The 15,924-nt window shown below is 40.6% G+C and overlaps 1 protein-coding gene across 1 annotated transcript in view; it reads left to right on the forward strand.

The window, feature by feature from the left end:
- Positions 1–15,924, forward strand: part of ECT2L (epithelial cell transforming 2 like) — a 75,344-nt gene that overhangs the window by 6,367 nt on the left and 53,053 nt on the right. Inside the window, exons 2-3 of the mRNA XM_043888432.1 lie at positions 6,275–6,401; positions 7,527–7,639. Coding sequence (XP_043744367.1) covers positions 6,300–6,401; positions 7,527–7,639 — 215 coding nt within the window. The 5' untranslated portion in view covers positions 6,275–6,299. The remainder of the gene's footprint in view (positions 1–6,274; positions 6,402–7,526; positions 7,640–15,924) is intronic.

The following is a 15,924-nucleotide window of genomic DNA, read 5'->3' on the forward strand; positions in this document are numbered from 1 at the left end:
TTTTTTAAAAGCCCCACAAGGGCTCCCTTGTGGCTCAGTCAATAAATAATCTGCCTGCAATGCAGGAGACCCAGGTTTGATCCCTGGGTTGGGGAGAGCCCCTGGAGGAGGAAATAGCAACCCTCTCCAGTATTCTTGCCTGGAAAATTCCCTGGACAGAGGAACCTGTCAGGATACAGTCCATGGGGTCACAAGAGTTGGACACGACTTAGCGACTACACCACCACCACCATTCTTTTTCAGGTTCTTTTCTGCCATAGGTTATTACAAGATAGTGAATATAGTTCCTTGTGCTATACAGTAGGTTCATAGATACAATAAGAAATACTGTATCTATTTTATATACAGTATTGTGTGTATGTTAATCCCAAACTCTGTATTTATCCCTCCCTATTATAAGTCTTGATATCTAGGAACACATCTCCTTCTCTTGCTCTTCCAGACCATCTGGACTACTTTAGCCCTTTAGTTCTTGGCCATGCCACTTGGTTTATGGGATCTTAGTTCCCCAAAAAGGGATTGAACCCAGGCCCACAGCAGTGAAAATGTAGAGTCCTAACCAGTGGACTGCCAGGGAATTCCCAACTTTAGTCCTTTAAATTTCCATGAATATTTTAAACTCAGCTTTTCAAGTTACTCACACCGCCCCCTGCCCCCAATCTCTCTTTGGGATTTTTTTTTTTTTGATTCCACTGAATCTGTAGATCAGTTTGAATGAATTAGTTTCTTCATTTTTCTGAATCTCTAATACATGAATCAAACATATCTCTCCATTTATTTAATTCTTTAAAAGTTTTTTTCAGTAAAGTTTTCTAATTTTCTTTATAAAGTTGTACTTTTAGTTTTTCCTAGGAAATTAGTAGTGTTTGATATTATTCTTTTAAAACTTCTTAATTGAAATAGAAGATAGGAAAATATGTAAGTCCTAAGGGTAAATAATAAATTATGAAGTGGATTCGCCGAGGGTCCCACTCTTAGATCAGTACCATCACCCCAAAATCCCTTCTCATATCCCTTCTAGTCATTCCCATCTCTTTCCTCACTAAAGATAACCACTATTCTGACTTTGAAAACTACAGTGTAGAACTTCGTATAAATGAGACTACACAAAATGTGTTATTTTGTTCCCAGCTTCCTTTTTAAATGTCTTATGATGTGTGATTTGTGCATACTGATGTGTCTAGCAGCAGCCTGTTCATTGATCTATAACATTTTATTGCATGAATATATGACAATATATTTATCCATTCAACTACTGATGGATGCTTGGGTTGTTTACAGTTTGGAGCTATCCAATGCAGCTATGAATACTCTTGTGGATACATTTGGTTTATATGTGCATATTTTTCTGTTGAGTCAACTGTATGCATATTTTCAACTTTAGGAAATAATGCCAAACAGTTTTTCAAAGCACTTATACTGATTTACACTTTCACCAGCTGTATATGACCGTTCTGGATGTTCACCAACACTCAGTTTTGTCAGTCTGTGCTGGATAACAAAGCATCCCCAAATTTGAAACAGGAATCATTGTCTTTCACAATTCTCTGGGTTCACAATTCATCTGGGCAGGTACACTTCTTCTTTTTCATGATTAATTATTTATTTTTGGTTGTGCTAGGTCTTCATTGCTACTCTTGGACTTTCTCTATTTGTGGCAAGTGGGGGCTACTCTTCATTGTGGTGTGTGGGCTTCTCATTGTGGTGGTTTCTCTTGTTGCAGAGCACAGACGCTAGGTACACAGGCTTCAGTAGTTGCATCTCAGGCTCAGTAGTTGTGGCATCTGGGCCCCAGAGCTTGCAGGCTTCAGTAGTTGGAGCTCAGTAGTGAGGGCTCAGTCGTTGTGGCACACAGGCTTAGTTGCTCTGCAGCATGTAGAACGTTCCCGGACCAAGGATTGAACCCATATCCTCTGCACTGGCAGGCAGATTCTTATCTACTGTACCACCAGGTAAGTCCTCTACTTCCTTTTATAGGCTGGAGTCATTTATATGGTTGCATTTACCTAGGAGCTCAGTTGGAACTGGAATACCTGAGTTGGCTTCATTCACACACCAGGTACTCTGACTTGTGTGGCTGAAAATCTAGGGTCTGGGTTCAACCTCTGTCTTTTCATGTGGTCTCTCCTCACTCAGTAATCTAGTCTAAGCTTATTTACATGGAAGCTACATCTCCAGATGCAAAAAGAGAAAGCAAGTCTTAATGTCTAGGACCAGAAGTCATTAACCATCACTTCTACAACATTCTAGTGGTTAAAATAAGGCAGTGCTAGTTCAGATACAAGGGGAAGAAGGTCAATAAGACTCTACTTCTTGATGGAAGAACTGGGATGGGAGCAATTATTCTTGGCCATAGCTACAGACAGTATACGACATCCCACCCTCTGGTCATGATTCACATGCCTTTCACAAGCAGAATACAATTACCCCATCCCAGTACACCCAAAGTTTCATTCAAGTTCATCTAGATTGGTAAGATTTTTATTGTTGTTACGAATGGGAGTGGAAGCTCATCAAATGCACTTCTGGGGGAATTCCCTGGTGGTTCACTGGTTAGGGCTCTGTGCTTCCACTGCAGGGGCACAGTTTTGATTCCTGGTTGAGGAACTAAGATCCTGCATGCCATATGGAACAGCTGGAAAAAATGCACTTTCTGTATTTACTGAGATTTTTATGATTTTCTCCTCTGTTTTATCGGTGATAAGTACATTGATTTTGTAATATCAAACTAAATTTATGTTCCAAGAATCAGTCCAAATTGGTGGTGATATGTTAACTTTTTCATATATTGGCGTGTTTGGTGTTCTAATATTTTGATTAGGATTTTTGTTATAGGATTATGTTTACGATAATAAACCTATAATATTCCTCTCTTATATGGTCTTTGTTGGGTTTTGGTGTTAACGTTATGTTGACTTCATAGAAGAACTTGGAAATAATTCCCAATTTTCTATTCTCTTGAATAAGTTCAATTGATATTTTTTCCTTAAGTGTTTTGTAGGTACAAATATTGGCTCCAGGAGTAGGGTACTGCCATACAAGCATCAGTATATTCCAAATTATGTGGCATTAACATCCAATATAGCAGCATGAAATTGTTATTGGGAACTTGGACTGTTAGCAATCCATGTCACAAAAAAAATTTGTAGAACTATATTCTAGAATAGCTTAAAGGGCATATTATATACCTAATAAGCTTATACTTTATGCAAAGAGGTAGAAAATGACTTATTATAATGAGTCTGTTATTACTGGCTGCATTTGCCAAGGTACTACCAGAATTAAAGGAACTCAGAAGAAAAAATTTGTCTGGTTTGCAAGCAGAGATGAAAAGGAATTCAGAGACAACAAAAAACTCAGATACCTGCAACTGAGTGGAGGTGCAACTAGTCGCACATTCAACCAGCAGAGAAGCAATAGAGAAACGCTCTGAGAAACAAAGGCTGCTTAAAACTCGGCATCGCAGCAAGACCGAGTCAAGAAGAAAATGGCTGTCACAGCACTATAGGATCTCCGAACGGAAAAAGGTGGTAGCATATACTTTCACAGCTGGGAGCATATCTCAAGAAGAAGAGACTTAGAGTTTGGTTCTTCCCAAGGAAAGTCTGATTAGGCTCATAGTTGTTGTTCAGTGGCTAAGTTGTATCCGACTCTTTGAGACCCCATGAACTGTAGCACGCTAGGCTTCCCCATCCTTCACTATCTCCCAGAGCTTGCTCAAACTCATGTCCATTGAGTCAGGGATGCCATCCAACCACCTCATCTTCTGTTGCCCCCTTTTCCTCCTTTCTTTAGTCTTTCTCAGCATCAGGGTCTTTTCCAGTGAGTTGGCTCTTCACATCAGGTGGCCAAAGTATAGGAGTTTCAACTTCAGCATCAGTCCTTCCAGTGAATATTCAGGATTTACTTAATTTAGGATTGACTAGTTTGATCTCCTTGCTGTCCAAGGGACTCTCAAGAGTCTTCTTCAGCACCAAAGTTTGAAAGCATCAATTCTTTGGCCCTTAGCCTTCTTTACTGTCCAACTCTCACATCTGTACATGACTACCAGAAAAACCATAGTTTTGACTATACAGAAAGACTGAGACAAGTCTCTAAACAGTTGTGAACATAGCACTGCCTGAATTCAAATAATTTTAAATAAATATTAAGAAATCAGTATTGTCAAAGGAGTCACCTACATGGTCTAAAAGAGAATGTGATTGAGACTAAAAAATGACAATCGAGATCTGGCCTTCTACAGCAGGATCTCTGAATTGCTGTGGATTAACTCTTTTATATACCATTCTTATCCTTTACAAATGGGAATACTTACTGCAGCTATCCTTTAATTGTTCTACCATTTTATATGTATCTTGTATGTATGGGGGCTTCCCAGGTGGATCAGTGGTAAAGAACCTGCCTACAATGCTGGAGACCTGGGTTCCATCCCTGGCTCAAGAAGATCCCCTGGAGTAGCAAATGGAAACCCCCTCCAGCATTCTTGCCTGGGAAATCCCATGGACATATGAGCCTGGTGGGCTACCGTCCATAGTGTCACAGAGAGTCAGACACGACTGAGCACGCACTCATAGTGTGTGTATGGGCTAGGCCAGATACCTTTTCTTTTTAGTTCAAAGATCTGTAGGTCAAGAGTATGTCTTGGTCTGTCATGACTGTTATGAATCATTTCTATCTCCTGGAATCTAAGCTAAAAGTATCGATGAAAAATAAAAGAAAATATTGTTGAGATGGAACTTTAGGGTTGTCTGCTTTGGGGAGTGGATGAGTATGTTCTGCACATAGGAAGGGAAGGAAGTTGACCCAAAGGGTTAACTGTGGTAAACTGTATTACTCTTGTATAATACGCTCCCCTTGAATGTGGCCTGGACTTAGCTACTTTCTTTAACTTAATAGAATAGAGCAAAAGTGATGGGATACCGCTTCTGAGGTTACAAAGAACCTGTGCTTCCCTCTGTGTGTCCTCTCTTGCTTTTTCATTTGCTTGCTCTGATGGAAGCCAACTGCCATATGAATTGCCCTATGGAGAAGCCCATGTGGCAAGGAAAACAAGGGATTCCTCCACCCAACAGCTCATGAGCAACTGAAACCTGGCTTCAACCACATGAATGAGCCACAGATCCTTCAGAGGAGGGACTTCCCTGGTGGTCCAGTGGCTACTCCATGCTCCAATGCAGGGGGCCTGGGTTTGATCCCTGGTCAGGGAACTAGATCCCCCATGCCACATCAAACATCCCACGTGCTACTGGGAAGACCTGGCACAGGCAAATAAGTTTAAAAAATCCTTCAGATGAGACTGGAGTCCTGGCCAACACCTTGATTGCAGCCTATGGGAGACTGTGAAGCAGAGGGACCCCTTATGGACTGAATTATGTCCCCATAAAACCCACATGTCAAAGCCCCAACCCCCAGTGTGACTGTATTTGGAGATAGAGCCTATAAAGAGGTAATAAAAGTTAAAAGAGTTTATAGGGTTGGAGGCCTTAATCCAATTGGACTGATGTCCTTATAAGAAGAGGAAGAGATACCAGAACGCACTCCCACCCCAATCTCAAACCCACATGTGCTCAGAATGAAGACCTTGTGTGAACACTGCAGAAAGGCTGCTGCTGCAAGACAGGAAGAGAGGCCTCACCAGAAACAGCATGTAGATCTTAGACTTTCAGCCTCCAGAACTGTGAGAAAATAAACTTCTGTTGTTCATGCCCCATCCCCACCCCAATCTGTGGTATTTTGTAATGGCAGATCTAGTACCTTAACAATACTATACCCTACTAGATTGTGTGTGGATTTCTACCCCCCAGGAACTTTGAGATAATAATAACAGTTGTTTTGAGCTGTTAAATTTTAGGATAATTTTCCATGCAGCAATAGATCATTAATATATTAGTCTAATTTTTCTCTCCTTATCCTCTGACTTATGCCTTCAAAATTTGGGTAGGGGTAGGGTGCTGGTGGGGTGCATCCTCTTTGAGCCTTTCAGATTGCAGAGACAGAAAAAGTCAGTATTCATGGCTAGTAAACCAGCAAAGTAAAAAACAACTCTGGTTTGGATTCATATTTCAGTGCAAGTAGTTGAGGAGAGAATAATTTCAATGATTTAGAGCTCATGAACTCCCTGTACATATTTGTATGGATATATATATATTTCTAATATAAAAAATCTATATAGATGAATTTCTGTAATTCTATTATTCCTATAAGGACAGAATTGATATACTGGATGTAGGTGATCTTAATTAAACATTTATTGAAATCAATGTATATTTTCTAGGACTGGACAAAAATAATTTGCTGAGATGTCAGCTGGGAATTCTCCCAGGGAAAGCCTGGAAATGGAGAGCTTCCACACAAGATTCAGTGCCTGGACACCTTTCAGCAACAAGTCATTAAATCGACAGGTGAGTCACATATTCTAGAATAAGATAAGATTAAATTATAGGGTGACATTTACTGTGATATATTGGGTCTCATGTTACCATATTTAAAATAAATGCTTGTAAGAACTTAGTATTTGAGTCACTTTAAACAGAAATGAACATACATTTGTCTGCCCCAAAAATAATCTCTCTTCACCCCAGTTCACAACTCCAGTTTTATGGAAGGCACAAGACCTGCCCCCACTTTTGTCCTGTTTACACCTCAGGAAACAAAATCGAAACCTCCAGGACACACCCTGATTTCTGTAAGGGTGGTGTTTTGGTGTGGAGAGCATTAGTGTGTGTATTTCTTTAATTCTGTCTTCCCTCTTGGGCCTACTGCACAGTTCCCTGGGGCCTGAGGATTCCCCCTCCTCTGAGAGGTAGTCACTGGATGGCCCAGGCAGCTCTGCCAGGCCTCCATGGAGGAGGCTGCCTGGGTACTCAGAGCTCAAGCGTGGCCCAGGCTTGTTCACAAAATAAAGAGACCAGACAGGCTGGGAGCAAAGCCTGACTAGTAGTAATAGCCATGAGTTTATGTATATCATCTAAGCCAACCTGGACTGAGGTCCTGGTTTAGGGGCACACTGGTCCTGGTGTATGTCTTTTGTGGAGACATTCCTAACAAAGGCTACTCAGTAATATTTACTAGCTTTCATTTTGGTGGGTGTTAGGAAAATGTAGGACTCTGGCTTAGTAAAATCACACCTACTCCACATGGCCCTGTTTTCACAATTAAGCAAGTAGCTGGTATGTATTTTCAAGATGAAATGTTTGGGATCTGTTTCTCCGTACCACACTAGTTTAGGTAGAAACAAGAGCGAGGATTCATTACTTCTTTGCGCCCTTCTTGGACGTCTCTGTAATTACGTTCCCACCTGCCTTTACCACCTGCCTGCCCAGCAAGCCTGGGCTTGCCTGAATCCCTGAATAAAAAGCAGTTTAAGCTGAAGGGAAAGACCCTTACTACAATGTGAAAGTGCTTTATGAACTGTAACGTGCAAAGCAAATATTAGCTGTGAGGTTGTTAGGTTGCTTATGTCTTGCTTAGCAACTTAGAATATATTGAACTATAAAGGAAAATGTCATTTCTCCCCCAACTTGTAGCTCTTTCAGGAAAGAGTTGCTCTTATAAGTCACTGGTTTGATCTCTGGACTAACAAGCAACGTCAAGAATTCTTATTCACGATTTTTTTACGATGCACTAAATCACAACTAAGGTAAATGTAGCCTAATGATGTACTTATCTTAAAGAAAATAAATATTACCATTGCTCATATAACCTTTAAGAGTTTCCATTTTCCCTAGAGAAAAACAACACAATTGATATTTTAACAATCAATTGTTTATAAACAATCTTTTCTAGTGCTGCTTCCTCTTTGAGTGTGAAATGGAGCCTTGGGGACCTTGAACACCTTCATACCATAGTGGGATTTGCAAAAAGTTATAAATAGCTTCAGCCAGTGAATCTTTAACAATCTCTTAGTATATTAAGTTCTCCTTGAAACTATCAGATAAGGTATTTCAAGTATGTGCTCCAAAATATTTGTTACGTGAGTGATAATTGTGAAGTCACTCAGTCGTGTCCGACTCTTTGTGACCCCATGGACTGTAGCCTACCAGGCTCCTCCATCTATGGGATTTTCCAGGCAAGAATACTGGAGTGGGTTGCCATTTATCTGAGAAGTGACAATGGCAGCAACAGTTAGAAATATGGGAAGGACTTGTACAGCAATGATTACTTATTAACAGTAAGTCCTGGGTTTTAATTGTTTCCCTTACATCCTATTATATCTGTAATTTATTTAAAAATACTCCAGCATGGCTGATGTGACATGTGAAAGTGTTCACTGCAATTACACCCAGGGGCAGCTAGTGTTCTAATCAAGAGTTAGTACTTTGGGTTGGTTAGCTAGCCACTGTATTGAAAAGGTTAAAATGTCTTAGTTATTACCAGATACATTGCTAAGTAGCATATCAAATATCAGACATTAGTTTTTCTCAGAGCAACTTGTGGCATAGCTTGAGGGATGAATGCTAGAAATGGCCTGTCTTTGGTGAAATTAAAGGTATTCTGATATGTGGACTAACCAAGATATTCTAGAGTGCCCTCCGGCACGCCTGGTTGAAGAATCCAGCCAGGCTGGTAGGTGCTCATAAGGATGAATTCATCTCCCAAAATATGGCCTTGTCTGCCTGCGGAATCTCTGAAAGCCTTAGGGCAACAACAAGGGTAGTGATAGAATCCTGTTTCTGGAACACTGTTATTTCTCAGTTGAGTGAACCTTTCACCCAAGGGTCAGAGAGCTGGGATTTCATCAAGCCCACAGAGGAGACTACATGAAGTGGTGAGGTTGGGAGGACTGGCCAACCTTTGGAATTCTTAGGTAGTTATCCAAAAGTGCCTAAGAGTTGTGCAAGACCAAACTGGCTAATTTTAGTTTCTAGCATCTGCTTCTCACTCTTTCTTACCCTTCCGCCCACCCCATTTCTTTCAATCAGCCATTTCTTCCCTTCTGCCTATGAACTCACCTTCTCTGCTGCCAGCTTTCTGTGCATCCGTGGGCCCATAATGGATTATCCCTGAAAGAGTCACTGGAGGGAGACGGCCATCTTCTCCCATTAACAGACTGTGTTGAAAGAGGCTGCAAAGACAGGTCACAGATAAAGAGGCTCTTCAGACAATGCTTAAAAATCAGGGGGAAGGGACATTCTTATGGTAGTCATTGGCTAGGTTTCCTTTGGCTCCAGCTTTGCAGCTTTCAAGATAAGAAAATAATAGACCCAACCCTTATATCCATAATTGCTTTGTGAGCCATCACGTTCTAGCCTCATGCATCACAAAGTGAGCAATTTTAGTTGTAACCACTGGAGGTCATTAGTGATCTTGTAGTATACTTTGAGGCTCAATAACATTAGGCCTGACATTTTTTCACTGGAAACTTCATCCATTGTCTGGTACCTGAATTCTTCTTACTCTAGGACAGGGATATAGAACTAACTGGTTCACTGAAATTTCTCTGCTTTGTTGGACAGCAGTTTCTGCAGAGTGTGTATTTCATAGTCCCATGAAGCTGTTATTACATGTTCTGGGCTAGTGATTTCAGGGGAAGCTGTATGTCAATTTCTAGTCTCTGAGTTTGGCATCCTGAAACCAGAATCTTTAATTTGCAGTGGTGGTTTTGTTGGTGAACATCAGTCGGTTCATTCCCCACAGTCTGGATGAAGTCTCTCTTACACAACTTCCTCCCATCTTTTTCGGTCAGTCATTTCTTCTCTCTTACAGACAGCTGCAGATACCACGTGTAGATGGTCTAATCTCATTTGAGCTATGCTTGATTTTAAGTAAATATAAAAGACCAACTCATTTTCATTTTTAGCCTAAAGTTAATATGATAAATTTTAAAGCATCATTATTGAAATGTAATCCACATACATAAAACTTATCCATTAGAAGGACACAATTCAGTGGATTTCGTACATTCCCCGAGTTGGGCAACCATCAGCACAATCTAAGTTTAGAACATATCCATCAACCACAAAAGAAACCTCCTTTCTATTAGCAATCACTCTCCATTCTAACCCCCTCCAATTCCAGCCAATTCCAATTCCTCCAATTCCATGTACAACCACTAATTTATTTTCTTTCTCTATAAATTTGCCTATTCTAAACTTTTCATATGAATGGATTCATACAATATGTGGCCTACTTTCATACAATGACTGCCTACTTTCATAAATTATAATGTTCTCAAGGTTTACATTTTTATCATGAAATAATACTCCATAATATGGATATGCCATATTTTATTTATTCACCAGTTGATGGAATTTGGGTTGTTTCTACATTTTGACTACTATAAATAATGCTACTGTAAATATCACTTTATAAGTTCTTCTGTATGGATGCTTATTTCTTTTAGGTGTATAGCTAGAAATGGAGTTGCTCAGTCAAATGGTAACCCTAGAAGCAACTTTTAACTATTGTTTCTTCTGAATTTTTTTTACTCTAGTCCCTATTCCCCCGTAACTATGAATAAGCTTGTGACTAAATGAGAGAATTTAGTGTTATTTGAATGCGTGAACACTTTGTATGTAAGCTTAGTTATTTTTGTGTAATACCTTGTTTTCAAGACAGAGAAGCCAAAGTTTGAGATGCTTTGTTTTATAATTTCTGAATAACTTTGTTTTAATTCAGGCAGTTATAAAACTTAAATAGGCTATTGCTGTATTGGCCAGATATATGTTGTCACAGTTTTTATTAAAAGTTTATTCTTAATCTGTATGAGATATATTCACATATCTAATATTTTCTGTCCTAATAAATATTCCATGTTGTTAAGAGTTTGGAATTTTTCTTATAATATTTAAGACATTTTTCAAAGGTTCACCTTCTTAAACCTTCCCTCTGTCAAGTTTTCCCTCTCATCTCAACTTAAATGTCACCTCTGCTGGGAAGAGATGTCCTCTTTGTGCTCAACTTTCACCCCATGATTTTTACAAAACTCTTGCATGGCATTTCCCCCAACCTCCCATACATTATGCTTAATCTGGCCACATGTCTGATGATTTCCAGTGGCGTTGTCCCCCTGCCTCTTGCCTAGGCTGACCTTTCCTGTGACTCCTTGAAGGAAACTTGGCTGTTTGTGTCTGTCATGCTTGGAGAAACCTATGAGACATTTGAATCGGTCTCCTAGTCACACTTGTGGGACTGGTTTCAAATTGCTTCTGTTCAGCCAAAGGTAATACCTCCTACAAAGACCTTTCTTTCTGGGGTTGGAGCTGTTCAAGCTTGTAGCTTTTCCTGGCGGGTGGGGCAACATTCGTGATTCATGTAACTGCATTCCCAAGACTTGAGAGTCACTTGGACTGCAAGGAGATCAAACCAGTCAATCCTAAAGGAAATTAACCCTGAATATTCATTGGAAGGACTGATGCTGAAGCTGAAGCTCCAATGCTTTGGCCATCTGATGTGAAGAGTTGACTCACTGGAAAAGACCCTGTTACTGGGAAAGAGAGCAAGAGGGGAAGGGGGCGACAGAGGATGAGATAGTTGAATGGTACTACCGACTCAATGGACGAGTTTGAGCAAATTCCAGGAGATAGTGAAGGACAGGGAAGCCTGGTGTGCTGCAGTTCATGGGGTCACAAAGAGTCAGACATGACTTAGCTACTGAACAACGACATTCCCAAAACATGGATGGAGCGTGTGTGTGTGTGTAGGTGGGGGGGAGATCACAATCAAATAAAGATTAGCTCTTGTCACTCATCCCCATCAGAGTCACCTGGAAATGGGGTTGGAGGGCAGAAAAATGTACCAACCCATGTATAGTTAAGAGGGAACATCCCCTCTTACTCTCATCTCAGTCACCCACCAACCCCCCACCCAAGGAGTTCCTTGGAGGACTCAGTTGAGGATGTCTGTTTCAATTGTAATCTCTGAGGAAATCTAGTGCATAAACTTTTTCAGAGACAACATACCTCTAGATTATCCTTAAATATAGAACAACTATATCATGCTGAATTACTGCCGTCCATTTGAAAGGAGGATATTTCTGTGTGGAGGTGGTGGAGAGGAAGGGGTAGTATTCAGAGACACATTGTTTTCTAAATATCCAAGACAGGTCTGGAAATGTGGGTCATCCTGCTTCTTCCCTCTCATCAGCCTCATATTCTGGATATACTGGGTTGGCCAAAAAGTTTGTTTTGAAAACCCAAATGAACTTTTTGGCCAACCCAATATTTCTACCCTTTCACATAGATCAAATGGTTATGGACAACCACAGGAAATATCAGTATTTGTTTTGGGGGTGGCTTTTAAGGGTGGATGAAACAAAGAAAGAAAATCCTGAAGTTTAAAAGGAAAGGAGAATATGAACTATATAGTATATGGCCTATACAGTCCATGGAATTCTCCAAGCCAGAATACTAGAGTGGGTAGCTGTTCCCTTCTCCACGGGATCTTCCCAACCCAGGAATCAAATCTAGGTCTCCCGCACTGCAGTCAGATTCTTTACCAGCTGAGCCACCAGGGAAGCCCAAGAATACTGAAGTAAGTAGCCTATCCCTTCTCCAGGGAATCTTCCCAACCCAGGAATTGAACTGGGGTCTCCTGCATTGCAGGTGAATTTTTTTTTTTTTTTTTTTACCAGCTGAGCTACCAGGGAATCCCTCAAGAAAGAAAATCCTGAAGTTCAAAAGGAAAGGAGAAACCTAAACCCAAAGCTTTTTTACCAGGTAGGGGTGGGGACAGAGTAAGAGCGTGTGGTAGGAAAGTCATTGGCTTACATTAGGCAAAGCCCCTGCACTTGAAGTCCTCACTTCCTGTTTTCTCCTTTTGTAATGTTTCACTTCTCTTTACAGCGTGGAGCTCCACCTGCCATTCTTTATACACAGGAGTACTTGCTTGTTTATTTACTGTCTGCCTATTCCATTAGAAGGTAACTTGATGGGTGCAGGGTATCTGCACTCTTGTATCTCTTTCCATCCCTAGTACTTAAAACAATACCAGGTTCATAGTAGCCACTCAACAAACACTTGTTTGAATGAATGGAGATGTGTTAGACACTCCTATTACAATGATAATAAAAAGATAATCAGGAAAAAACTTTCCTTTGGTAATTCTTTAGGAGGAAGGACTTTTTTCAAGATATTACAAGTTCTAGAATATAGGATATTATTAATACTTTGCTTCATTGAAGACTTTTCATTTTTAATCAATTAAAGACTTCCATAAAGTGATTCCAGAAGGAATTATGCATAGTAATAATACCTAAGGGTATTACATATTGCTGGAGAAGGGTATGGTGTTCTTGTCTGGAGAATTCCATGGACAGAGAAGCCTGGCTGGCTACAGTCCATGGGATCACACAGAGTCAGACACGACTGAGTGACTAACACACATTACATATTGCACACCTCCAGAGGGTGCTGTTTCATTCTGTCATCTGTGTGAATGGCACCTGCTAAACTTGTTTATTGTGCAGCTTCCCAAATGTAGCAGCCCTGATAATACTCCAGTCATTTATAAAGTACATGATATTAGCTTCCAAATCTACCAAGTATCATTTACCCTCTGCGTAGGAAGGGTCAAATCCACAGATAATTTACTGGAAAATGAAGACAAGGTTTTAGGAGACTATTTGTCTCTATCCTGTATTTAAGAATCTCTTTAAGAAATTTTCAGGAGGGTTGTGACAGAGTCAGAGTAGAAGTGGGGCTTCCCTGGTGGCTCAGTGGTAAAGAATGCCTGCCAATGCAGGAGACATGGGTTCAATTCCAGGAGGATCCTACACATGGCGAAGCAACTAATCCCATGCGCCACAACTATTGATCCTGTGCCCTAGAGCACGGGAGCTGCAACTACTGAGCTCACATGCGGCAACTTCTGAAGCCCACAAAATACCCTAGAGCCCTTGCTCCACAGCAAGAGAAGCTGCTGAAATGAGAAGCCCAAGCATCGCAACTGGAGTAGGCCCCATTTGCCACAACTAGAGAAAAACCCCCACAGCAACAAAGATCCAGCACAGCTGAAAATAAATAAATTTTTTGAAAGAGTAGAAGAGGCTGCCTATCAGACTTAAATGGCTAAAAATCTTAGAAGCAGAAGAAGGATGCTTTTATTACATACATAATAAATATTCAGTGAACACCTGTCATCTTTCGTCCTGCCTTCTCTGTGTATGCTTTTGATGTCATGGTCAGAAGGCTTTCAAGTGCAAATAATAGAAATGGAATTCAGACAAGACTAGGAAGCAAAGGAAATTTAATGACCTAAGATTTGTCAGGTTATAGGCTGTGCTAGATCCTAAGATTCAAACAATGTTACCATGGCTCTTTCTCTCTCCCTTCTCCCAGCTCTGCTTCCCTTGTGTGCTGCATAAAACTATAGAGATAAGCACAAGACCTTTATGAAGGAAATTAGAAATCTGTATTAAAGAACAGGAAGAAAAAACCTGGGTAAATAGATATGCTATGTTTAAAGATACCAGTTCTCTCCACATATATCTTTCAATTCAAGTCAATCCCAGTACAAATCCCCAAAGAGCATTTTCTTATGAACTTTGAGAAACTAATTCTAAAGCTAATCTTGAAAAGAGAATGGACTATTACAGCTATGGAAAATCTAAGGATAAAGAAAAAAATTAGTGAGTTGCACTGCCAGATATTAAGACCACTTTTATCCATTTACGAAATATCTCCATGTAATAACTCAAGTGTAAAGGGTAAAAGGACTGAGATAAGTGCTCTGAAGGGGAGGAAAAAAACAGGCAACTATAAAGATTGGGTAGATCAGGCACTTGGGCAGCTGGATGGAGATCCTTCCTCTTCTTGCATCAATTCCTGTTTAAAGGGCTAGAAAGTGTCCATCACACACCCTCCCACCCACACCATTCCCCACTTCCTCTTCATCTTCCTGCAAAGCCCTTCCCCCTCCTAGATATCCTGTGCTTCAGGGGTGGTGGGTCAGCCCGACACCCAAAGAGTAAGTCACAGTTGGACAGAATCATGGTCATTCCCTCCTCCTTGAGGTGTCTGGTTTAGGAAAGGGCAGGCAGATCTTGGTTCTGCCGAAGGAAACACAAGAGAGTGGCTGCTAGAGTTTCTGGGAGAATTTTCTTCACTCTCAAAGGAACCTAAAAAGGAACTTGGGGGAAGGACATGCCTTCATTTGCCCTATAGCCTGTGGTCTCTGTTGGGTGCAAATCTCTGCTCACCGTAGTCAGCCATTTGGAAACAGCCTCAGAGAACAAGCTTGAGGAGCACAGCAAACTACTAAGCAGGCAAAGTGAAAATACAGAAAATCTTGACACTTGACTACTTTGAGTTCTTGAATTCACCAACTCTGGAGCTGCCCTGATTTTCCTTCTTTAAGAAAAGAGAAAGGAAGATAAATAGGTTTTAAGGTAGTCCATAATAGTCTGTTTATCTACTTGTCACTCTCTTGTCATATCAACTTTCCAGAATCTAGCAAAGAACCAGATAGATTTGGAAAAACAAAAAGCACCTAGTGGTCAAACTGATGTCCTTTACACAATAGGAGAGAGCCTGTCAGACCTCCCTGCAGAGTTTAAGTATTTAATTCAGGGCTTCAAACAGGATTATACAGTCTTCTAAGGACATCATGCATGTATTCAATACTTTGTATCTGATTGGCATCAGCATCAATATCTGCTAGGCTGCCTCTTCTACCAACAGGAAGTCTAGTTCACCAACATTGAGGAGGGTGACCCCATTAGAGTCACTTGGAACTTGTTAAAAACGAACTGTGAGCCTCACCCATAGACATTTTGGCTCAACATACCTGGGGTGGGGCTGGGAAGCTGTTTTTACTAAGTTCCCAAGATGATTTGATCTACAGTCAAGTGTATAACACAAGGCCTGGGATCAAACCAGTCAATCCTAAAGGAAATCAGTCCTGAATATTCATTGGAAGGACTGATGCTGAAGCTGAAGCTTCAAAACTTTGGCCACCTGTTGTGAAGAGCCAACTCACTGGAAAAGA

This window comes from Cervus elaphus, chromosome 26 (genome assembly GCF_910594005.1).
Source record: "Cervus elaphus chromosome 26, mCerEla1.1, whole genome shotgun sequence".
NCBI lineage: Eukaryota > Metazoa > Chordata > Mammalia > Artiodactyla > Cervidae > Cervus > Cervus elaphus.